The sequence below is a fragment of the Bombyx mori genome, chromosome 6 (genome assembly GCF_030269925.1).
Source record: "Bombyx mori chromosome 6, ASM3026992v2".
Lineage (NCBI taxonomy): Eukaryota > Metazoa > Arthropoda > Insecta > Lepidoptera > Bombycidae > Bombyx > Bombyx mori.
In genome coordinates, this window is record NC_085112.1 from 10,570,241 (window position 1) to 10,594,998 (window position 24,758).

At 35.5% G+C, this 24,758-nt stretch overlaps 1 protein-coding gene and 1 pseudogene across 1 annotated transcript in view; one reads left to right on the top strand and one right to left on the bottom strand.

The window, feature by feature from the left end:
* Positions 1-24,758, top strand: part of LOC101741207 (suppressor of lurcher protein 1) — a 338,026-nt gene that overhangs the window by 102,019 nt on the left and 211,249 nt on the right. The window contains exon 3 of the mRNA XM_038011405.2: positions 23,183-23,255. Within this exon, the coding sequence (XP_037867333.1) occupies positions 23,183-23,255 (73 nt within the window). The remainder of the gene's footprint in view (positions 1-23,182; positions 23,256-24,758) is intronic.
* Positions 17,935-18,024, bottom strand: LOC119628695 (U6 spliceosomal RNA; annotated as a pseudogene).

Consider the following 24,758-nt stretch of genomic DNA (forward strand, 5'->3'; position numbering starts at 1 on the left):
CTATGAAATATTACGAAGGTACATGACTCTGTCACGTACCAGCACACTCTAATCGAATAAATCATTTCAACGAAAATAAGACCAAGGCCCCTTTTTTGTTTTCTATTATTACAAACAAACGGACGGGTTGAAAACAGAGATATAGTGCAGGCTTTCACCTACATTCGTCGAAGTTTTTAGCTTCACCCAGTTCGGGACGGCTTCGTGTCAGAAAGTTCCCTGCAGATTTATTTACAGTCGAGTTTCTATTTTGATAACGTTTTTGTTTGATACGTTTTGTGAATTGTTTAACACAATAGATCTAACAGTTTTATTTTCCTCTATCCAAGCTCCAAGATTGACTCATTGAATGCACGCTCTGAAGTCGTTAAGAATAAGAAGACTCTGCACCTGGCGAATATTGAAATCCTTACTGTTCATTCTTGTTGTACCTATAGATTGCCGCAAATTATGTTTATTTGTGTTTAACCAAATGCAAAAAGCAGTTTTTAATTGAAAAGCAACTTTTATCTAAGCAAATGAACCTGTTTGTTTGTCCTGAGTATGCATTCAGGTCTCGTGCCTCTAATTGAGTTGAGACTTTGTATATAATTACAACTTTGGGATTTTGTGCTATAGTACTATCAAAATATGGTAGGTGGCGAGCGAGTAATTTCAACAAATGGACTTACAGTGCCACAGCGCGACGCGTTCTAGTTTAAATAGTTAGTAGTTAAAACTTAAATACATTAATTGAATGAGTTCTCGTGAAAATATCTAAATTGTTTATCTTAAATGTTTTTTATAGTCATTTATTAACACTTCAAGAAATATGTTTGTCTTAGTGCAAATTGACACACTTCTCGCGGGACTTTGGGGGACTGAAAAAGTTTGTTAGTATCTCTCTAGCAAGGGCCCTGCTTTACTGAATCTACTACCGGAAATAAATAATGACTTATTGAGAAGATTCGGCGAGATTGACGAACAACGAGATCGTTCTTAAAAAAATAAGAGATTAAAACGGCTTCGACAATCGAATGTTCTGAAAAATGTATAATGCGTAACGGGAAATTACTGCATTATGTGTCCTTAGTAGACAACAGAATAAACAATAATAATGTAGACACAAAACTAATTTAACAGTCAACTGTTTAACATTTTAGTGTCACTATAGCGACTCCGTCCACGTGGAATAGTTTGGCATAACGCTAAATTTTACCGCCCACTTCATTTACGTAGAAAGTGAAAATATTTTTGAATTACAAAATCTTAAGGAGCTATTTAAATCCCTATTTTGAAACATTCTTTATTGGTGCTCCACTTGTATTAGTCTTACCGTGATGTTATATAACCTATGGCCTTCCTTAATAAACAGGTTATCTAACACTGAAAGAATTTTTCAAATCGGACTAGTAGTTCCTGAGGTTAGCGCGTTCAAACAAACAAACTCTTCAGCTTTATAATATTAATAGTATAGATATTAGAATTTCAGCGTCGATAAATATTTTAGTGTCACTATATAGATATTCGAATTTCACCTTAGAGTCGGGGTCGACTTGAGTTATTCACGAACTTGGCTCGTTAAACTGAGCCACGGTTCAACTTGGTAAAAGTGAAACATCTAACTTTCCCTTGCTCGATAATGCCCATATTTCTCGATCGAGGATAAGGTATCTTCAGTCGACGGTGACCACGAAAGCTTTATAGTATTCGAAACGTCTGGAATAATTAAATTGGAAATAGTAAATTCGAGAATAAACCGTAAAATTCGTTTAAATTAGATCTTTTGAGTTTGGTAATATATTATAACTATTATACGTGATAATTTTCATTATCGTATCAATAGTTTTGGTTATCATAATATTTTATTCTATAGTTGTAATGAATATAGTGTATTTAGCACGTTTCTTTTGATTAGTCGTGCGCACATGGCTTATGTCACAAACCAGATCTTTTAATTGTTGTTAAAATACTGTAACGTGCTGGGGTTCGGGATAAATAAAATTCAACTGAAGTACAAATTAATACTGTGTTTAATGCTTAGAACACTTAAAACACTTTAAAATTCTCAATTTACTTCTTCCGCTTCGCTTCAGGTAATCCGTTCGCTGTTTCGCTTATAGTCGATATGACATCCCTAGAATTATCGAGAACATTCTTCACAAGTCGACTATTTTCGATGTGTGTTTCGGCTATTCTAGATGTTACTAGATTGATATATTTTTCGGCTATTCAGCGATAGATGGCGTTACTCTTACCAGCGTAACAATACTATACGATCTAAAAAGAATAATTGTATTAGAATTGAAAATTCCAGAAATTTTTGATAATTTCACGATGTTTACTCACGTACCACGAAGTACCTACTGCAGAAAGTCGAAAATATGTAAATTTATTAAACATGGTAGCTCTTTTACGCATAATATTTGATGTCGCACGAAAAAATTGAAATTTCATCTCCCCAGGCGCGTAAGAATGGTTTTCCATGTGAACGGCCAAGTTCGTTTTTGTTACGCTAAACATTTAGCGTTGAATCGGTCGCGCTTCTCTGAAACAAATTTTGTTCTTTCTAAGGACAGCCCTTTCGTTTCTAAAAGATAAATGCAAACAGCCCTTAAACTGTGTTGGCCCGTAATAAAATATGGCAATTAATTTGGACAAAGTCGCCGACACCGAGACAAAATTATAATACTTTTTAGGGTCGTTAAAAAATTTTCGGTGATTTATTTACGTCAAGACCGATAAAGATCACGGCTTTTGTTAAAGTTGACAATGATTTTACCTGAAAAACGTATTGTTTAAGAATGTAAAATTTATCGTTCAATATATTTTAGTTTTTCTTTTATTCGATTTTAAGTCGTTGTGGGTTAAATGTGTGGGTAATAAGACACCTAGTCCATTGATGTTGAGCTATGAGACTATGAAAACGTTCGAATCCCGCAAGCAGGTACTACTGTTTCTATTGAATACATACTTTCCACATGTTCAAGATTGACTTCCACGGTGAAGGATAACATCGTATAATAAAAATGAAACCCGCAAAAATTATAATTTGCGTGGTGCTAGGGGGGTTTGTGAGCCTGCAGGGGTAGGTACCACCATCTCGCCTATGTCTGTTGTGAAGAAGTAATACTTTTCAGTTTGACAGGTGGGGCACATGATGTCCTATAAAATAGAGACTCAGGACTCATGTCTCAACGTAGGTGGCGACATTTGCGTTGTTGAAGCCTATGGGCTCCGGTATCTACTTAAAACCATTTACTTATTAAAGAGCGTCATAGCACCCTGAAGCCTTTCGTGAATTTTTGTTCGCCGTGAGTAGCTGTCTTTTGCTGCATGTCAACTGCACTATAGATAGGGGTGGATATAATATGACCGATTCATTATCTGATCTTGCATCGATTTTGTAGGTAATAACTAAAAAGTAAAAGCTTTTAGATTTTTTTTAGAGTACACAAGGCACAATATTGACTTTTTGGGGTTAATCATAAAGGGACGATGTTCCACCGAGCGGGTGAAATTGCTCGGTAGACCGACGGCTCGAACGTTATTGTTCGGAACTTGCATATATCTAAACTTATCTCGATAAAGTCGTTGGCGAGATTCAGGAATTTGTAAAAACTTCGGTTCTCTCTGTGTTTTATACCGTATGTTCTATGAGGAATGCTCTGAGAAATTATTCGAGATGATCTGATTCTCATCTCCTTTTTATCATCGCATCTTTCGCCATAGGAGCAGAGTTCATCCATATTATCTGGAACCGCTGCGTTCATGGACAGTGCGTTTGCGGACAGTACTTAATGGTAGGCAGCGGCTTGGCTCTGCCCCTGGCATTGCTGACGTCCATGAGCGACGGTGACCATTTACCATCAGGTGGGCCATATGCTCGTCTGTCTACAATATGCAAAAAAAACTCTAGCGTTCTATGATACGTCACCTTCAAAAACTTTTGAACAATATACAATGAAAATAAACGCACTACATACGTCGCTTTAGTTCTCAGTCAAGAGAGTAAAAATATTTTTTTAATTGGAATTAATAACAACTTTTTAGCCATCGTGAAAATTTTATAAGATTTGCTGCAATAAAAGCTGAAAATCATAATTAGATACTAAGAAAGCTATAAGCACAATCTGAGTAGATATTTTACGGAGAAAATTCACCACTCGCGCAAATACGATTAATTTTAATCATATAGCTATGACACAATATAAAAGATCGTTCTTCATCAAATGTTAATTCAAGAGCGAAACAATGTTCGGCTGTTTCGTTAGTAACACGAAAATCTTAATTAAAAAGTTATATAATGAAGGAGCATTGTTCTTTTTCTTCGTAGTGCCAGTACCTATTCGTTCTTTTCCCAGTCCTGTGTAGAGCGATCTTTTAGACTACCTTTAACATTTATAATCTAGTTCACAAAATGAACAATAAATAATAGTTTAAAAAAAGCTAACAAAATACGCTTTTATAGAAAAACCAACTAAAAAATAGAAAATAAATTTGAATTAAAAATAGTGTAAGAAAAATGATTTTATTGTAAAAAAGCGTGAAGTGCTTTTCAGGATATTATCAAAATAACCCTTCTACTCATATCTGTTCATAAAATATTTATAACTACTGATACTATGCACCCTACGCTTTTTTTTACAATTAAATCATTTTTTGTTACACTATTTTTAATTCAAATTTATTAACATTTATTTTCTATTTTTTAGTTGGATTTTCTATAATAGCGGATTTTGTTATATTTTTTTTAAACTATTATTTATTTTTTAGTTAATTTCAATTTTTAGAATTTTTTTAAAATATTGAATTGTTATCGGTCTTAATAAGTATACCAAATTTCGAGTTAATCCGACGTTTTGAAGGCGGTCAAAATCATGTTTAAAGATTCCCTTACAAACATAGGTACATACCTCTGAAGCTAATAAAAGCGTATTAAAAATAGTAACGATTTCCAAATATACTACTAATTAATACGTGAACCAAATCTTTGTATCCCTTTTTACGAAAATTGCGCGGACGGAGGAGTATGAAATTTTCCACACTTATAGAGAATATAGAGAAGAAGTGCACAATGCTAATATTTTTTTAAAATAATGCATAAAAGATACATTAAATCAATAAAGAAAACATTACACATACTACATACCATGTATTTGACGCACACACGCATGCATACTATTTATTGTCAAACTTTTGTTCTTGACGTCTGTTGTCAAATTGAGAATAGAATATGGTTTGTCTTTGTTAATATTTTTTATAGTGTAGTCTTGGCGAAATTTGTGATTATAGAAATATAAAATACAATCATAATAGTGTACAAACTTACAATTCCAATTATTTATAGTCGAATTTCGACTACTGCGGGACCTCTAGTACTACTAATTATGCTAAAGCGGCGGTAAGGCGTACTGTGAGCCCGCCCGTTTCATTTGTATCGTCATGGTTGTTCTGTTATAAAGTACTAATGTGTTCCTATCTGTCAATTGGATTGTACTGGATTGAATCATGTTTGTTTTTTATTAAGTGGTTACTGGAGCCCATAGACATCTGTAATTTCCGTGAGTTCCAGTAACCAATTAATACGAGGTGGAGTATAGGCTTGTTTGCCCATCAGTGGCAATAAAAAAGAAGATTGAGAGTCGAATTAAAAAATAAAAAACACGTGTGGCACTCAGGGACTGCCGTGATAAAGCATAGCATTTTTTATCAACTCATGCAATTATAATTAGACAATAATAATTTAATATTAAAACAATAATAAAACAAGACCAAGCTATATTTATAAACATTAACAAAAGCAAAACATTGACTATCCCCTTCACACTCATAAGCTAGACCGCGCGAGAGAGAGATGGACAGACTTTTCATGATGCGCATGCAGTGCGACGTCACGCCGCGCGCTTATTCGCAAACACTACACAAGCGCAACGTGAGAATGTGTTGAACGCGAGCTACAAGGTAGGCGGATTGGGGGTGTTAGGTTTTATTTTCGTTATGGAATTTATTGATTTGGTCGCCGCGCTCAAAGCCCGCGATAAAAGCTATGTAATAGTTTTTAAAAAGGAATTTGAATCGAATTAAAATACTGCTCTCGGTTTAGATTGCACGCTTTATTGGCTAAAATTTTATTGGCTGAAATTAGGTCAAATTGTCCGCACGATGTTAAGTGATTGAAAATATATCGGAACGCGAACGTTTCAGGGTTTATTATTTTACAAATACTAATGAGACTAATAAAGTCTAACCGAAATAAGTTGATCGTATCGATACAAGCGTGCTGTCAGACTCACGCATCAACATCACATTTAAGTTTTCCAACTAGTGAAAAATAAAAATGTATATTTTATGTATTATCTTTCCCGACAGTGATTGATTTAAAACAGGGTATTGGTACCGAAGTGCAATAAGCATTCCACAAATAGGTAGCCTTCAGGGCTAAGCTTAAAAACTACCAAATTATTCTTTAAGGTCATTTAGGTCTACCTGTTTATTCCTCTATGTTCCAAACAAACCTGTATTTACTTTGTATCCACATGTCTGAGTTGCTCGGCGCACGTCAGCCGTCAGTTAACGAAGATTTAGTGACCACCCTGCGACACCCCGCCTGTATCTCCTCTTATATGCGGACAATAGAATCTAGAACTTTCCATGAAATAACAGAGGCCGTTTGATATTTTTCTGTTTGGATCGTGTTTTTGCATGTGTATGTGCAATGCACTACGCATTGACGTAGAATTGTAAGCACAGTTACGGCAGTAACGCTGATAATATTTGACCAGGCTGTTAAATAAGATAAGAGATATAGTAATTGTAAGTTAGAGATTTACTGGTGTTAGAGTATATTATATGCCCGTAAGGGTAGCACCAACATACCTCTTTCATGTCTTTCTCATGTCTTTAACCTCGTCAGCGTGTGTATGAGGGTAAAGACATAGTGATGTCTATAGGTCTTTAAAACTAGTCTTATTTGCTAGCAATGAAAGGCACCCTCTTTTGTATTTTACAATCACAAAAAAAAAAAACGATTTTTGCACCAAAATTGAAAACTCAAATGTCAGGTAGGAGCTTTCTTCTACGGAACCCTAATAAATTACATTTATTCTTGTATTAGCGTTAATATAACAAAAAGTGGACAATCCCAGAACGTCAGCTTTTACGAAAGCACCGGCAATAATAAAGTAATGGGATCGTATCGTGACACGACTTATTGGTAACGTGAAGAACTTAATATTATACATTTTTTTTACGTGAAGATCAACCTTTCCGTCGAGGTGGTCTCTTAGTTTTATGGACGTAATATAATAAATGGGAAGGGTATTATAGCATGACGTGGATGTCAGCGTTTCGAGAATAGAATTTAGTTGCTCGAAGGTTCTTTAGCAAGGTTTAGCTTTTTTGTTGGATTTTTGTGGCGAACATATATTGGGAAGTCCAGATTGGTAAATTTGGTTTTATTGCACTGTTAGTAATGGAGCCTATGGCGTTTACGAATTTTGGTGGCCACACGTGTGTACCGTTATCTACCGTGAGGTTGTACTCTCAGTTGGACTATATTAAGACCGTGTGACCCTTTAAATTAAAATAAAAGACAGCTTGCGTCAAAAATGCACAATACAGGCTTCCACTATCATTCATGTTAGCTTATAAAATATTGTTCATAATATTCCTTTATAGCAATACCCGTCCGTTGGGACGTGTTAGGTACATATAGTTTAAGAAAAAGTGGTACCTGCACGCTCGATATTAATGCACTGGACGTTTTTTCATTTAAGCTAGGGCTACTTTATTCTTATTATTAAATATTGTGACATGTCTCGCTAAGTTATCATATGCCTAGAAAACACTATTAATTAAAGATGTTTCTTTATTTTTTACATTCGCAATAATACATGAACAAAGTACTTAGTCTTAATAGACACTAAGTAAAGTCAGTGGACTCAAATCTCAGAGGCATTATTTAAAATGGTAGTTTTCGTTAAATTAAAATTACTTATTCCTTAGCCTTATTGAGCTAGATTGTAATCTTAGTATTGTGCCGCACCTAGTTTCTTTTTTTTTTTTTTTTTTTTTCTTCCCTAAGCTGATAGCCTTGAGAGGCTATTTCAGCGTAACCGTGGCTAGTAGGTGAGCTCACGGGGCTCAAACCTGACGATGCTAACACGAACCCTAGCAAGAGCCGTGCTTCGCAGAATCTACCACCGGATCGGAAACGCGACCCACTGAGAAGATCCGGCGAGAAACTCAGTGGGCTGTGTCTGAGAGTTAATTTACTCGTCGAGCCCTTCGTCGCAAGCGACGGGTTCGACGAGAACGGTGACCGGTGCTTGAAGTACCTAAAAGCACCGTTAGTGGATCGGGAGGAAAACGCACCTAGGTTTTGGTACATTACTTATATATAAAAAAAAAGAATAGTCCCCACCAGAGCGAGACAGACTTCAAACTCTCCATCGCTATAAATTAAGACAATTTACAATTAATTTTACCTTAATTTGCTTAAGTCAGACGAAGCAAGCGCAGTGCAGACGGCCACCTACTAGATGGACCGACGACCTAGTAAAAAGCGCTGGGTCTCGTTGGATGCAGGTGGCAATGGACCGGTCGCACTGGAAATCTATTGGAGAGGCCTATGTTCAGCAGTGGACGGCGATAGGCTGAATTGATGAGACGAAGTCATATACATATAGTCGTAAAACAACGTTAATGTCTCTGTTTCGGTATATAAATAGGAAAAGACGAAATAATTAAATAAAAATTTCTGTTTGTTTATTAGATGATTCTCCTTTTTTGTGGGTGCTTTTCAACCACAATGCAAAAGAATATATTGTACACAAAATTAATCTTAATCTTGAAGTACTTATGGTTGAAATTTGATAATTGACGATAAAACAACCAATATTAATTTCTCAAACGTATTATATTGAAGAAACTGTTGTACAAGTCCAGTATAAGTAGAACGGTGGTGTCTACATAATATCCACGGTTACCTCAAATCAGTACTCAAAATTATCTCTAAATACACAGCATTAAGTATTCTTAGAAAACGAATTAGCGGCTGCAAGTTATGGTTCTGACTTCAAGAACACTCGTGTATCTAAAGTTGAAGATCTTACATACAGTTTTTGCTGTAACGTTCTGAGCTGACAGACAGTGATAAATATGAAACGGGCCTCACGCTCGACGCTCGGAGAGAAACTCTTTAATACCTTGCTTCTTTAAGTTTGTTAGAATTTTTAGTTTTAAGCGCAAATAGTGTCGACGAATTTACAACAAATATTGAAAACTAGTGGTCCCGCAGTAGTCGAAATTCGACTATAATTAATTGAAATTATAAGTTTGAACATTATTATGGTTTTATTGTCAAACACTATTTAATATAATTACAGATTTCGCCAAAAATACACTATAGATAATTAGTAATAAAGACAAACAATATTAATTTATTCTTAGTTTGACCACAGACTTTCAACAATAACAAAAGTTGGACAATAAACGCAGAGTATATGTGTTGTGTCAAATACATGGTAGTGTGTGTAATGTTTTCTTTATTGATTTAATGTATATTTTATGCATTATTAAAAAAAATATTAGCATTGTGCACTTCTTCTCTATATTCTCTATAAGTGTGGAAAATTTCATACTCCTCCGTCTGCGCAATTTTCGTAAAAAGGATACAATATTTTTGCTTCACGTATTAAGATACACGAGAATTTAATAGAACGAATTCATTGAATACGTTGCCTTAAATGAAAATCTAAACCTTGGGATGTGCTAGTGAAGTCTCAATGGTATATTTTAATTGTCCCTTCTCTTCAAACTCGAATGAAGAACTAGGCAGGTTGGTGATACCTACCCAAGCGAGTTTCCTATACGTCATACCATTAACTTCTTTTTTAATTTTTTTTTATTGCTTAGGTGGTTGACGAGCTCACAGCCCACCTGGTGTTAAGTAGTTACTGGAGCCTATAGACATCTACAACGTAAATGCCGCCACCCACCTTGAGCTATCAGTGTAGCTCTCAGTATAGTTACAACAGCTGCCCCACCCTTCAAGCTGAAACGCATTACTGCTTCACGGCAGAAATAGGCAGGATGGTGGTACCTACCCGTGCGGACTTACAAGAGGTCCTACCACCAGTAAAAAGAACTTCTTCTTCTGTTGGCGCTTATTCTACTATCGGCACAGCACGTCTTTTCCATGAAGCCTATCATACGTCATTCTTTTCACTCGCACTCTTCTTTGGCATATTCTTTTTTACACATTTCATCCAACTATTTTTAAGAAGTCCTCTCACACCATACCGCTAACATGCTAACGAATTAATAACTCCACTTTGAGTCATATAACTTTCTGAAAGCAGAACTAAATGCTTTTGACTTATTACGCTTGGGAACTGAGTCTATATGCCTTCTAATTTAATGACAATGTTACAAGTAAATACATAAAAATAGGAAAAACGGTGCCATATTTATTGGCGGCGTCACGGCACAAACACAATCGCTCACCATTAGTCCGTTTTTATCTCGTTGTCCACAGTAAACCAGAAAATAATAGGATATCACGTGTCAGAACGCTCGGCGGAATCCCTTTTATATCCAGTATGTACTAACAAATGATCTCGTACGCTCCTCTGTTGCGGATTGAACCTTTATTTAATCACCATTAGACCTTTCTCGGTTGACGGGTGTTGGTGTTGCTACTAGTATGTTTAGGAGCTGACCGCACGAACGTCGGATTTAGTTCGCAAATTGTATATAAAATCCACGTTATAATAATAATAGTTCAATTACTACAATGTGAAAGTTTGTGAGAAGTTTGCGTCTATCAACATTTAAACTTTCTCTTGGCAGATGGACGAGCTCACAGCCCACCTGGTGTTAAGTGGTTACTGGAGCCCATAGACATCTACAACGTAAATGCGCCACTCACCTCGAGATATAAGTTCTAAGGCCTCAGTATAGTTACAACGGCTGCCCCACCCTTCAAACCGAAACGTATTACTGCTTCACGGCAGGAATAGACGGGGCGGTGGTACCTACCCGTGCGGACTCCCAAGAGGTCCTACCACCAGTGATTACGCAAATTATAATTTTGCGGGTTTGATTTTTATTGCACGATTGTTATATTTCTGTAACAAGATCACGAATAGTGAAAATTTTTAATAAATAAGAAAACCAACTTTAATGAAATAAAATAAGAATGTAATCCTTATAGTTGAAGTCATTCGAGAATCATTAAAGAGAAAACATTAAATTTCAACCATTAAAATCGATATCCTTTTAATCACTAAGCGCGTCTGAAAAGGCTCATTAATGCTGGTTTAAACGGCTTATTGTTATACACTAAGCTTTAGTGTCTAATAATAAGCCGTTTCAAGGCTCCATTCAAGAAGATAGAGATCAAAGGTACAGGATTCAAATTCGCAATTAGGACTGTTATAGTCGTCGGGACCTAAAAGATAAGACGCCCGGTACATTACTACCAAGTACAAGATACCACTGTGCCGGTGTTCGAATTCCGGAGACAGGTACCAAAAACTGACACTCAAAACTCATGTTTCAAAGTGGGTGGCTGCATTTACGTTGTAGGTGTCTATGGACTCCGGTAACCACTTAACATCAGTGGGCCGTGACCTTGTCCACCCATCTAAGCAATATAAAAAAATCCGATACAGTTATTTCTCAATAGATTATTTATCTCTTTGTGTTTTATTGTCCCAGACTGCTACATCACTTCTATGATTGTTGTATCCAAATTCCAAATCAAATCCTCTGTCTTCGAAAATAGTACTTTTAAATTTCGCCCCACATCCCATTCTATAGTTCACCAGCGATGGCAACAAATAACCATCATCTAAGACGTAAGTTCGCCAGCCTTCGTAGGACAACAAAAAACTTAAAACCCCACGATAATTTAAAGCCGCAGCAACATTTCATTTTGTTAGATAGCCGAGTTTGGTCTTGATTTTAACGAATGGTTACAATCTTTCTAGCCCGCCGCCAATTTGCGGGAGATAGTGCCTTTACAGTTGTTTAGATAAACAAGCCCGTTCGACTGATGTACCCTCGTTCGAAGGGATCCTCTTCCTCGTATTTACCCATTTGAACTGATTCATCGTGCACCGATTGCATGCAATTTATATTCGTGTCAAGATTTTATCGAACAAAAGATGATAAATCGACTTCTCTTTTGATAGTCTTACGTCGCATTGTAACGCTTTTGTAGGATTAAACGACAATCTGTGTCGAGATTTCGCCGAGCCAATAACAAAGCAGTTGAGATTTTCTCTTCAAATTTCACGGTTTTATCACGACTTTGGGCTTATACTTATAATTGAAAATAAGAATACAAAGATTGCTATCAATCCAAAGCTGCTAATCAAAGTTGCTTCATAGCAGTGTCAAGGTTGCGTAAAATTGTTCCCTAGACTAACATCGTTCAAAAAGTACCTTCGTTGAGTGGCCTTCGATGTCCCAAGAGACTTGGTCGTCTACGTTCCGAGGCAATTGTTGAAGCCGTGTTCTTGGTTTGTAGAAAAATGTTCTGTTTCTGAATTGTAAAAGTGGGTTTATAGGCTACGCTCGGAGGCTGTTTACGACGGATTGATCTGATGTTTTGATCTACGTCAAAACGAGGTCAGTGGTAAAATGTCAGGTTTCAACTATACTGAATGGACTTACAAAAGAAAAAGTTTATTTGCAGAACCAACAAAACTTGATCAAATTTTGCAAATGCAGTTCTTTATTGCAGTTTCTTTAGAAACGTTCGGTTTACAAAAAAAAAAAACCAAAAAAAAAACGGGAATTTTATACTTTTATCACGAATTTTATTAAAACTTCATCAATATTTTCTTATTAAATGTTATTTCAAAATATGTTTGTGTTTCTGTTATAACCATATCCACAAAATGTGAAAATTCAAAGCTATCATTGTGTTAATAAATGACGTTTATATTTGATATTCTGACCGGAACCGATGGAGGCTGACAGTCGACAAGCTAAAACGGAGTCACGATCCTCAGCAATGAGGGAGCGATGGAGAAGAAGAATATTTGATATTATTACTGCCTATTTAATCATTTTAATTATGACGAAAAATTAAAAAAAAAACAAATCACTATTTTAATTTCAGATTTAGCGGGCTTTTGGAACATTTCACAGAGCTTTCAACATTCTTATGCTCATTTAATTTAAGTTTTCTTTTAAATATAATTAATGAATATAGCTTATCAAAATATTTTACTTTCCATTCATAATTATTTTTGGTTTAATTTAAATAAGATTGAAACTTAGGTCCCTAGAGAATTGGGACGATATTATTTTATTAGTTTCGGGCTTCTTAACATGCTCGAGGTTTTTAATTTGCGTTCATGAATAATTTTGTATTTCTTTTGCGACCGCGAAATTTGGATACATATATTTTCGGCAGTCAAATTTTTTTTTTTTTATGTAATGTTCAATAGTTTAAATTTAGGTTTCCGTTGATCTTAAAATTTATATTGGAAGTTATTACGAACGGAAACTTTAGGGAGTGATAGTGATTGAAGACTGCTTCTAACGATGTTGAGAATTTGAAGTAATGTGCTGCCAAGAATTATATATTAGATTCATTAGTGAAGTTTTTATTCAATTTTGGAAATTTTCTGTAACAAACAAAATGAAAACTGATCGTGACAAAACTTGTAAGTCGGCCTAAGGTATTAAGAGACATAGTACACTCGCGTCAAGTTATTCGATTATTTCGGGACTAAATTCTTGCACACAAGTATTCATAGTAAATGCGTATCTAATACAATGCTCACCAACGAATTCCGCAATTAAGAATAACACACATAGTATTATAAAAATCAGATATTTTTTATTTTATTTTACTGGGAGGGCGTTTTGTAAGATTACATGTGAGTAGTGAGAACGAAGATTCAAACGGCTATACGATAACGATAATGGCTTTAAAAAAAACTTTCTGTTGCAAAGTAGTAAAGCCTTCTGATTTGAAGCGTGGGCCAGCTCTTATACAATCATAATTTCGAAATGGACCAATTTCTGTGGATGTGTCCGGTGACCACTTAACACCAGTAGGCAGAGTTATCTGATTCATCAAAAAAAAGATTTGTGGTGTCGGTGAGACACCGGATAGGAACGAAGTTCTTTATTATAAAAATATTAATTTTAAGTTCTATTCGAGGTATAAGGAAAGTAATTTATTCTGGTATACATTTTTTATTATGATTTTTTTATTGATAATAATAAATACTTTACAAAATTATTAACTTTATTTTACTCACAATTATTTATAAAAAGTATATAAAATAATAATATACAAAGAAACAGCTATTTATATGAATAATAATAATAACTGTCATCACGTAGACTAATTAGACACTGTATAGCCATCATACAAAGACTATACATAAATAATAAAAATCTTACGTTACGGACGTTTTTCCCGGTTAGGGTACCCATCCGCATCGTCGCATAAGGAACTTCGTTCCAAAAATTGTTGTTGTACAAAGTCAGTACCTAAATAATTTGCTAGATTTCGGACTAAAATTTATTACATCCGCAACTTCTTAAGTAGTTCTCACTGAAAACTGTAATAAAGATTGTATTTATATCCCCCATTTAACTCTGTCTGCTGTAAGTCCTGAGATTAATACAAGACACTTCCAGTATTTCGGTTGCCATTTTTAATCAGGATTAAAACTGCATTTGACTTAATTGAAATCGTTTGCAAATTACAAAGCCTTCTCGAAGAAGTTTCTTAGTTACTCGCAATAAACCAAGTTTATCAAATCGGTCTTCTGTCTTTGAGCTAAAGTGTGAAAAATTATAATTTTTTTTATCTGTGAAAACTGAAATGTATAACTTTTTTTAATTGAAGATTTTATGTCCTGGTAACGAGGCTTTTAGCCACGTATAGTTATAGCGTGGTGTGGACATGTAATGAGTATGGAAATGGTAGTGCAAGGTAGAGGGGGAAGAGGTCGACCGAAGAAGACATGGATGGAGTGTGTGATGACGATATGAAAGAAAGAGGAGTGAGTGTTGAGATGACGGCTAATAGCGGAGAATGGAATAGATAAAATCGGTGTGCCGACCCCACCTAATGGGATAAGGTGGAGACAAAGATTAAGAGAGTTATAAAAGCCAACTGCGTTGTTTTCTTCGATATAATTATAGCCATATTGCGTATGCCTTGGAGTCACAGTCACATTGTATGTCATAAAAATATCAACAAGAATAAATTCATCACGTAAATGATATAGAGGTTAGGTTTAATTAACAAAGGCACCGTGTAGAGCCAAACGTAATAATTATTATCTTGTGCGTGCTAGAGCAAGATAAACAGTTTTATTTTTATTTCATCGTACTACTAAAAGCTAGATCTAAAACTGTTACACTTTTACGGTTTAATCTTGCGTTTTTTCATTGGTACGATATGACTTCCGTTGTTACGAATTCTTTACAGTTTTCGTGAACACGGACGATTATGATGTTATTTATTGTGATTGTTATATTGAGCTGAGTACCCACTTTTTCATGAGATTATTTCTAGACTTTGACATTTTATGGCACTGATAATGAACTAACAGTGTCTTTAAAATAGTACCTTGAGCTGAAGTTCCCATCTATGGGAAACAATCGCAGACGGATTCCTGTGCTGTCATCGTCAAACAATGTTTACGAACAATCTATAAAATAATAAAAATATATAAAAATGAATTGCTGTTCGTTAGTATCGCTAAAACTCGAGAACGGCTGGACCGATTTGGCTAATTTTGGTGTTGAATTATTGTGGAAGTCCAGAGAAGGTTAAAAAGGTAGGTAAATATGAAAATGCTTGGAATTAAATAAAAATAACAATTTTGCTTTTCCTTTGATGTATTCCCGGTCGGACGGATTCCTTTTGTTCGTTTTAAGTTTATTTTATACAAAAGTTTAGGTCTCTAATTTATCGATTGAGGCACTACGAAGTCTGCTAGGTTAGCTAGTTTTAAATAAGTGTCATAAGTGTCATTTATATCCTGTAAGTGATTTTAAATCATATTTCGCTAATTTAGAACGAAACTAAAATACGCTTTTCCCAACCATCAAATCGAAAGCCGTGTATTTTATTTGTGTGCCGTTTGATAGATGAACGTAATCGCTTTTAAACGAGTTAGCATGTAAAAATTCTAAACTTTGAACGTTTTTAGTTTAGACAAAATAAAACTGAAATTTCGCCCGCCCGCGAGCGGAATTTTAAGCGCGCTTTTCCGAAGTTTGTTTTAGAACTAGTGTGGAGTCGAAACGGAAAAGATAAAATTTATTTTCCGTTTCGAGAATGTTTTACGGAAGCCGAGTTACGGATTCCTAGATTAATTCTTACGTATTTAATATATAATATTTATTTTTCATGTACAGCTTGAATTAGAACTTCAACTAAACTTAAAGTTTTAATTAAGTTTAAATGTACACGTGTTGATAATTACAACAATTCAATACTGTATGGCTGTGTACTGTACAATACTGTATATAAATATTGTATAATTACTGGTGGTAGGACCTATTTTGAGTCCGCGCGGGTAGATACCACCACTCTGCCTATTCCAGCCGTGAAGCAGTAATGCGTTTCGGTTTGAAGGGTGGAGCAGCCGTTGTAACTATACTTGAGACCTTAGAACTTATATCTCAAGGCGGGTGGCGTATTTACGTTGTAGATGTCTATGGGCTCCAGTAACCACTTAACATCAGGTGGGCTGTGAGCTCGTCCACCTATCAAAGCAACAACAACAAAATATTTTTCCTAAAATCGTTATTTTAATGAGTAACTTAATAAACGCACTAGGTGTTTTCGCTGATGCATGTTTTTCAGACCTGAAACATTCTAAGTTCAAGTGTGTTATTGAAAGAGTTTCGTGTTGGTACCTTAGTATTTTTTTTCTGGAAGGTTATTCAACGTACGAACTTGAGTAGGTGCAAACGATTTCTGTTGGTTTTTAAACGATTGTTGAGAACCAAGAGTTGTAAAGAAGGTCGTTAACTCATAGACACAGCCCACTGAGTTTCTTTCTTTTCAGTGGGTCGCGTTTCCAATCCGGTGGTAGATTCTGCGAACCACTGCTCTTGCTAGGGTCAGTGTTAGCATCACTCCGGCCTGAACCCCGTGAGCTCTACTACTAGTTAAGGTTACGCTGAAATAACCTCTCAAGGCTATCAGCTTAGGTAAGAAATTAAAAAAAAAAAAAAGCTCGTTATAACATTTTAGGCTGCTTTTTTAAAAGTGTGACCGCGAATTCATTCGTTTGTTTCATTTTTTCGCTACTTTATTTGTATTCTTTGAGGTTTTATCGCAACAATAGTTACAGTAATATACTTCCGCCGGAATTTCAGCGGGATACCCGAACTGACGAATACAAGGTCTGTTATTTTGAATTTTTAATTAATTAGAATTCCAACGAATTTCTTCTCATTAATTTAGAAGCATTATTAGCTATTAACGTAACTGACGTCACCCGGAGAGGTGCCATCAATAACGTGGCACGATAATAATAAGAACAAGATTAATACGAACTGTTCATCTTTATAAAAGTTAAGTATGAGCTTCGCTAACGAAGCGCTCTTTAAGTTATAATCCTATATTTCATCCTACTCAATTTGAATAAATATAGCAATGTTTGGATAAGAAATTTTAAGATTTCGATATGTTCGTCATCTTTAGTCTTATATCTATTCACTTCTGGATGTAAGCCGAGCCCACTGAGTTTCTCGCCGCATCTGCTCACTGGGTCGCGATTTTTATCTGGTGGTAGATTCTGTGAAGCACTGCTCTTGTTAGGGCTAGTGATGGCAAATTCTCTTTGGTTGAGCCCATGAGCTCATCTACCCATCCGGGCATAACTGGAATGGCCTCTTAGGCTACCAGCGAATAGGTAGGAGGAAAAAGATATAACCATCTTACATAAGCCCCCAAAAAATGTGGAATACTTCACGGTTGAGCGTGTCATCCATGCTAATTTTCTTTGTATCCTTCCAATTTGAGTATATGCACTGCGGAATTGATTTGATACTTTAAGGTACTATAATTTATTGTACGATCGTCTGTTAGGATTACTTTTTTATTTATTTACACTTTATGTTAAGCAATTACTGGGACCTGTACCACTACACTTGTATACCATCTGGTTTCGTGGTTCGAGCCTGTGTAAGCACTAACTACTATTTTCAATTATTCTGAAATTTCGTTTCCATTTCCTGCGAGGTCAGATGGGCTTATTTCTTAACGTAAAGCTCTCTATTGCTCTATAGGGTGGACGGGCTCACGACCCACCCGGTACTAAATGGCTACTGGAGCTCATAGACAGTAACAACGTAAATGCCGCCGCCCACATTGAGACATGAGTTATAAGTCTCCGTTTTATTGTATAACGACTGGCCCACCGTTCAAACCGAAACGCATTACGACAGAAATAGGCGGGGTGAAGGTAGCCATGCGTTCGGACCCTCAAGGTACACTGTTAACAGTAAAAGATTTTGCTGTATTTTTAGGCAGCTGAGCGTAATGCCACTCGACAATATGTGGTCATCGTAGTTCATGGTCATCAGTAACGCCAGAAGCGTATCGCAACCGCACTACCTATCGCTCGCCTAAAATCGTTTGAAAAAAACCATCACATAGCACTCCGACATCTAACTCAAGCATCGTAAAGGAGAGTTAATTTTATAGTCGAATGATACGTGTTATAATGTTCTCGAAAAGAGCCCTGTGGCTGAATGCGCTTTTGCTGCACGGTAAAAAGGATTCTCATATAATGTGTATATGTACGGTTGCGCCGTGACATCCTCAGTTGAAAGGCTAACAAAGATTTGGAGAGACCGCAGAATAACCAAAAACAAAAAAGTTCGGTTAATGAGATGCCTGATCTTTGAAGAGGATGCGAGACCGTCGTAAGATTGATGCACTGGAAAGGTGGTGTTGGAGACGTCTCCTCAGAATTCCGTGGACCGCACACGGTACCAACGTTTCGATCCTAAAAGAGCTCAACATTAAGGGAGACTATCGTCAACAGTCCAATTACGAATCCTCAAGTTCTTCGGGCACATCACTCGTAATCTCCATTGAGCGGTTGGTGGTGCAAGGGAAAGTCGAGGGCAAAAGATCTCGCAGACGATCTCCAACACGATGTATCGACCTCATAAAATCTGTGACTCACTCTAACATAAACGATTGCTCTCGCTCTGCAAAACACCGTGCCACATGGCGTCCCATCGCGAGAGCATCGGTATCGCAGGATCCGACTGATGCATGACCACGACCACTCTGTCAAGAGTATACGAACAGGAAGAACAATGTGTATAAGCCATGTTATGTATAATATTATCTTACGTTTATCCTATAATTGAAAACCAAAAACACAAAACGGTTAGGCAAGCTAAACCACTAGTGAAAAAATGGTTGCTTACATTGAACTATATGGACACAGAGAACTTAATTAAAAGCAAGAAATAGCAGTAGATTTATCAATTTTGTATCTTTTTGTTTATTTTTTCTTATTAATTTATTTTATAATTGTTTATGTCTACGCTCCCCACATATGTGTAATTATTTGATGTGTTATTTTTATTACTCAAAAATTTTTATTATCTTATATGTTAAATCTTGTAACGCATGTTTTTGAGCGTAATAATTATTAATAATAGTGATGTCGTTTTGAGGTCAATTATATACATAGTAAATCGCATTTTGGTCCTCACGATACAGGCTATGCCTAGTGTGAGGATCATTGGTTAATTTTATATTGTTGATGCCATCTGCGTAATCTCTCAGTTAGTTAAATATGTAAATAGTATTCTAGCTCATGATTTAAGAGTTTATGTCTATACTAATTAATATTATAAAGAGGAAAAATTTGTTTGTTTGTTTGTTTCGAATAGGCTCCGAAACTACTGGACCGATTTGAAAAATTCTTTTTCCATTAGAAGCCGACATTGTCCCTGATGAACATAGGCTACTTTTTTATTTTTTATTTTTATTTTATTTTTTGGTTTCATGTGTGTTTTAATATTTCTGAAGCGAAGCGAGGGCGGGTCGCTAGTAGTAAATAAAGAAATTATTATTATTATTATAATTACAAGACCCTAGTTAAAGACAAACTTTAAGTGAAACGGCACTTAAATGTCATACAAGTATTAAAGTACGGGTACCGTTCAAAGGAACATTTCGTCTGTCTTCTAGGTTGAAATTATCCAATTACAGCAATTAATGTTTGTTCCCGAGTCGTTGATAAACGATGACAATATTGTACCGTGAATTATACACGAAGTTTCAATACAATGCATTGTGTCCCATAATGGCTGGAGTTTACATTCGTTTTACGCTAAATAAATTTAATTAATTCTAAAAGCGCGTGTTGTCCAGTTCTTGGTACGATCTATGCTTGGAAGACTTATATTGCTTCACGTAACTTTTTAACGCGCTTTTATTAGCTTCATACGTATGTTTAGTATGTATGCTTGTAACGGAACTTTGAACATGATTTTTAACCCTTCAAAAGGTCGGATTAACCTTAAGATTTTGGCATACTTATCAAGGACCGATTACAATTTAATATTTTAAGCAGTTCGACCCGTTATCGACCTGTGTAGTATTGGCGAAATTTGGGATTATCTATACTAATATTATAAAGAGGAAAGATTTGTTTGTTTGTTTGTATTGAATAGGCTCCGAAACTACTGAACCGATTTGAAAAATTCTTTCACGGTTTGGAAGCTACACTATTCCGGAGTAACATAGGCTATAAACTTTTGAAAAAAATTAGGGATCCTTACTAAAACTCCGATAATGTAACCTAAGGTGTAAAAAAATTACCTAAAATATTCCTTACATCGCGTGCTCTGCGAAAACTATTGATGATACAATAATATAATGTACGACGACTTTGTAGAACACAATATTATTTACAAAAAGTGTCGCGACAGTTTATGTCTAACTATTATATAAGTGTTCTTTTATTTAAAAAAAATTAAACAACGTCAAATATCGTTGAAATTTTTGTTAAAGACCCGAGCGGAGTCGGAGCGGGCCGCTAGTAGAAGTATAAAATACAATCATAATAGTGTACAAACTTACAATTCCAATTAATTGTAGTCGAATTTCGATTACTGCGGGACTTCTAGTATTATCAGATACAAGTAGTAAACGATTTTTCGAGTGGACACGTTAAAAACGACCACAAACACAGTGCCACGCAACCTATCGTTAATGATTTTTGCTATAAATTGTAGCTTAGTGTTTGTGAATTGACATTTTGAGATTTAAAAATGTATTTTTGAATGAGTTTTTATAATAACGAAATTTCCAGTAAAAACAGAACTTTAGATAAGTTAAGAAGCATTTTGAGTAGAAAGTACGAAACAATGCAACGCAAAACAAAACGTGAGAATTTCGATACGAAAAACTATGAATGTTAAACCAGCATAATCCAATTATTAATGAAAGGTGAACAATGCAGAATTTTAATGCAATTTTAGTGTTCTTATTGCGCTCAAGAACTTAATTTCTATAATTCACGGGCTATGAAAAATGTAAGCGAATCATTTAATACTGTTCAAAATACTTTTTACTGTTGGTAGGACCTCTTGTGAGTCCGCACGGGTAGGTGCCAACACCCTGCCAATTTCTGCCGTGAAGCAGTAATGCGTTTCGGTTTGAAGGGTGGGGCAGCCGTTGTAACTATACTTGAGACCTTAGAACTTAATTGAGATAGATCCAAAAGATGATTTTGTTAAACTAATTTTAGAAAAACTAGTGTAGTTTGCGCCTATCCCTAGGGCTGGCAAAACATTTTTTTAAATTGTAATTTTGGGTGTAGGTTGTACCACACAACTGAGATTTAGGATTCATATCTCAAGGTAGGTGACGGCATTTACGTTGTTATCGTCTATGGGCTCCTGGTCCCAACTTAAAAACAGATAGGCCGTGATATCGGTCACCGGTTAATGCAATAAAAAATATGACGCTTCATACCCCTATATTACGCACTATTTGTACTTTCCGTTATTCTTTCTGCCGCGAAACTGTGATGCGGATTTCAAGATAGGCCTTATGACAATAAACAATAGTTTAAAAAAAATAAAAAACACGCTTTATATAAAATTCAAGTAAAAAATAGAAAATAAATTTTAATAAATTTAAATTGAAAATAGTGTAAAATATATTTTATGGTAAAAAAGCGTGGGGTGCGTGGTGTTATTAGTTATAAATATTTTTCTAACAGATATTAGTAGAAGAATTATTATTTCAATAATATCTTAAAAAGCACCCCACGCTTTATTTTAAAATAAAATATATTTTTTTACACTATTTTCAATTTAAATTTAATAAGATTTATTTTCTATTTTTTTGGTTGAATTTTATATAAAGCTAATTAATATAAAGCGTGCAAAAACAACAATTGGAACATTCGTATCAAATTAGTAATGATAAAAAACATATGTTGCGTCTATTTCTTAGATGTATCTTGAGGTGGCCAAGAAAATGAATGAATGCGTTTACTTCTTCAAATACTCATTATATTATTGTTTTTAATTATTTTACAAATACAAAATTGAAATGCGCTTCCATCTTTTTTCTGCGTGTTATAATTGTGTTAAATTTTGACCATTGGTGCCACTATTGCGTTTCCTGTTTTGTGATTGGTTCGTGCGATATGACGTCATCGTTGGCCAATCATAGCCATCAATGTATGACGCGACGTTGATTCGTTAACAACATACTTGGTAGTTGAAATAAACGGTAACCGTACTCGTCGAACTCGACAAAGAGTTCGCCGTGCAACCTAACCCATGAATCAGCTCGCTGAGTTTCTCGCCGGATCTTCTCAGCGGGTCGCGATTCCGATCCGGTAGTAGATTCATTCGCGAAGCAGCTACTCTTGAGTTGTTAGGTCTCCTTCGGAGGCGCTCGGGTAGCTGTTAGCAAATCCCACCCCTCCTGGCTGAGCCTTTGCTCGCCCACCTGTCCTGGTGAAACTGGAAAGGCCTCCGGGCCACCAGTAATCCTTCAATCATAAAAAAAAAAAAGTTGAAATAAATAAAAGCAATCAGTAACGAGTTATATTACAGCCGTGAAATAGCAATTTTTGGGTGTTCTTGTTACAGCGAAAGTTGAGTGATAATAGAAAAAAACAATTCGACTAATGTCTTATTAATCTTGTTTCAGTTGTCAGCGATTTTGCTGGTGCTGCTACATCTGTCGATGAATGTCGTTGATGAAGGACATGCCGTCAATCCTAGTAAGTTAAATTACCTAATAAAAATAAGATTTAGCTATCTACATTCTTGATTTTAATACGCTTTTATTAGCTTCATACGTATGTAACTATACTTGAGACCTTAGAACTTATATCTCAAGGTGGGTGTCTAGGGGCTCCAGTAACCACTTAACACCAGGTGGCCTGTGAGCTCGTCCACCAACTTAAGCAAAAAAAACAAAAATGTTGATACGTATGTTAGCGTACTAACATACATACTAATGGATGCATGGTGTCAATAGTTATAAATATTTTATAAACAGATATGAGTAGAAGGGTTATTTTGATAATATTCTGAAAAGCACTCCACGCTTTTTTTAGAATAATTTTTTTTTTTCTTACACTATTTTTTAATCAAATTTATTAAAATTTATTTTCTATTTTTTAGTGGGATTTTCTATAAAAGCGTATTTTTTTAGTTTTTTTATACTATTATTTATTACTTTTGAACTTCCGGATGTGTTGATAGTTATAGTTGAAGTTCTTCAGTCATAGCATTATAATATCGTACCGTAATATTGTCTTATATCTACAATGGGACCGCGTGTTTTCTACATGATGGAACTCATTCTCCACCTATCTTACATTAATGCTACTATGTCAGGAAACTTCCATCTAGTGCGAACATCTTTACAAAGCGTGGAGCTTTTTAAAGATAGGGACGCAATAGGAACGCTTAGGATACGAACAAAAAGAACACAATGACATATAAAAATGTTCAATTCATAAATTATCTCGGTCGATTTCTGAAAATATATAAAATTTTAGCGGGCGCTCTTGAATATCTTTTACTGGTGGTAGGACCTCTTGTGAGTCCATACGGATAGATACCACCAACCTGCCTTTTCTGCTGTGAGGCAGTAATGCGTTTGGGTTTGAAGTGTGGGGCAGGTGTTGTAACTATACTGAGACCTTATAACTTATATCTTAAGGTAGGTGGCGACGTTTACGTTGTAGATGTCTATGGGCTCCGGTAATCGGTTAAAACCAGGTGGGTTGTGAAATCGTCCACCCACCTAAGCAATAAATCACTACATAGTATAAAACAAAGTCGCTTTTTCTGTCCCTATATCCATATGTATGCTTAAATCTTTAAAACTACGCAACGGATTTTGATGCGGTTTTTTTAAATAGATAGAGTGATTAAAAAGGAAGGTTTATACGTATAATAACATCCATTAAATAGTGGAGAAATCAATAATAAATTACAGTTTCCGAAGGGAAGCGAGGGCGGATCGCTAGTAAAAAATAAATTCTTGGTTAGTAGTTATAAAACAATTTTAGAGCGATTAGTATTAGGCATATGTAATGGAGTCGTGCTCCTAAATCAATTCAATATTCCCTGGTGTTGTCGTAGCCTGTGTACCTACAATTTGATGGAGCCCTGGCGGAGATAAGTGCCTTTTTATGTCGATCGAGTAACATAATATTATGAATAAATATTTATTATATTCCCCTCATTTCGTTTCCGGAAATCGACTTTGT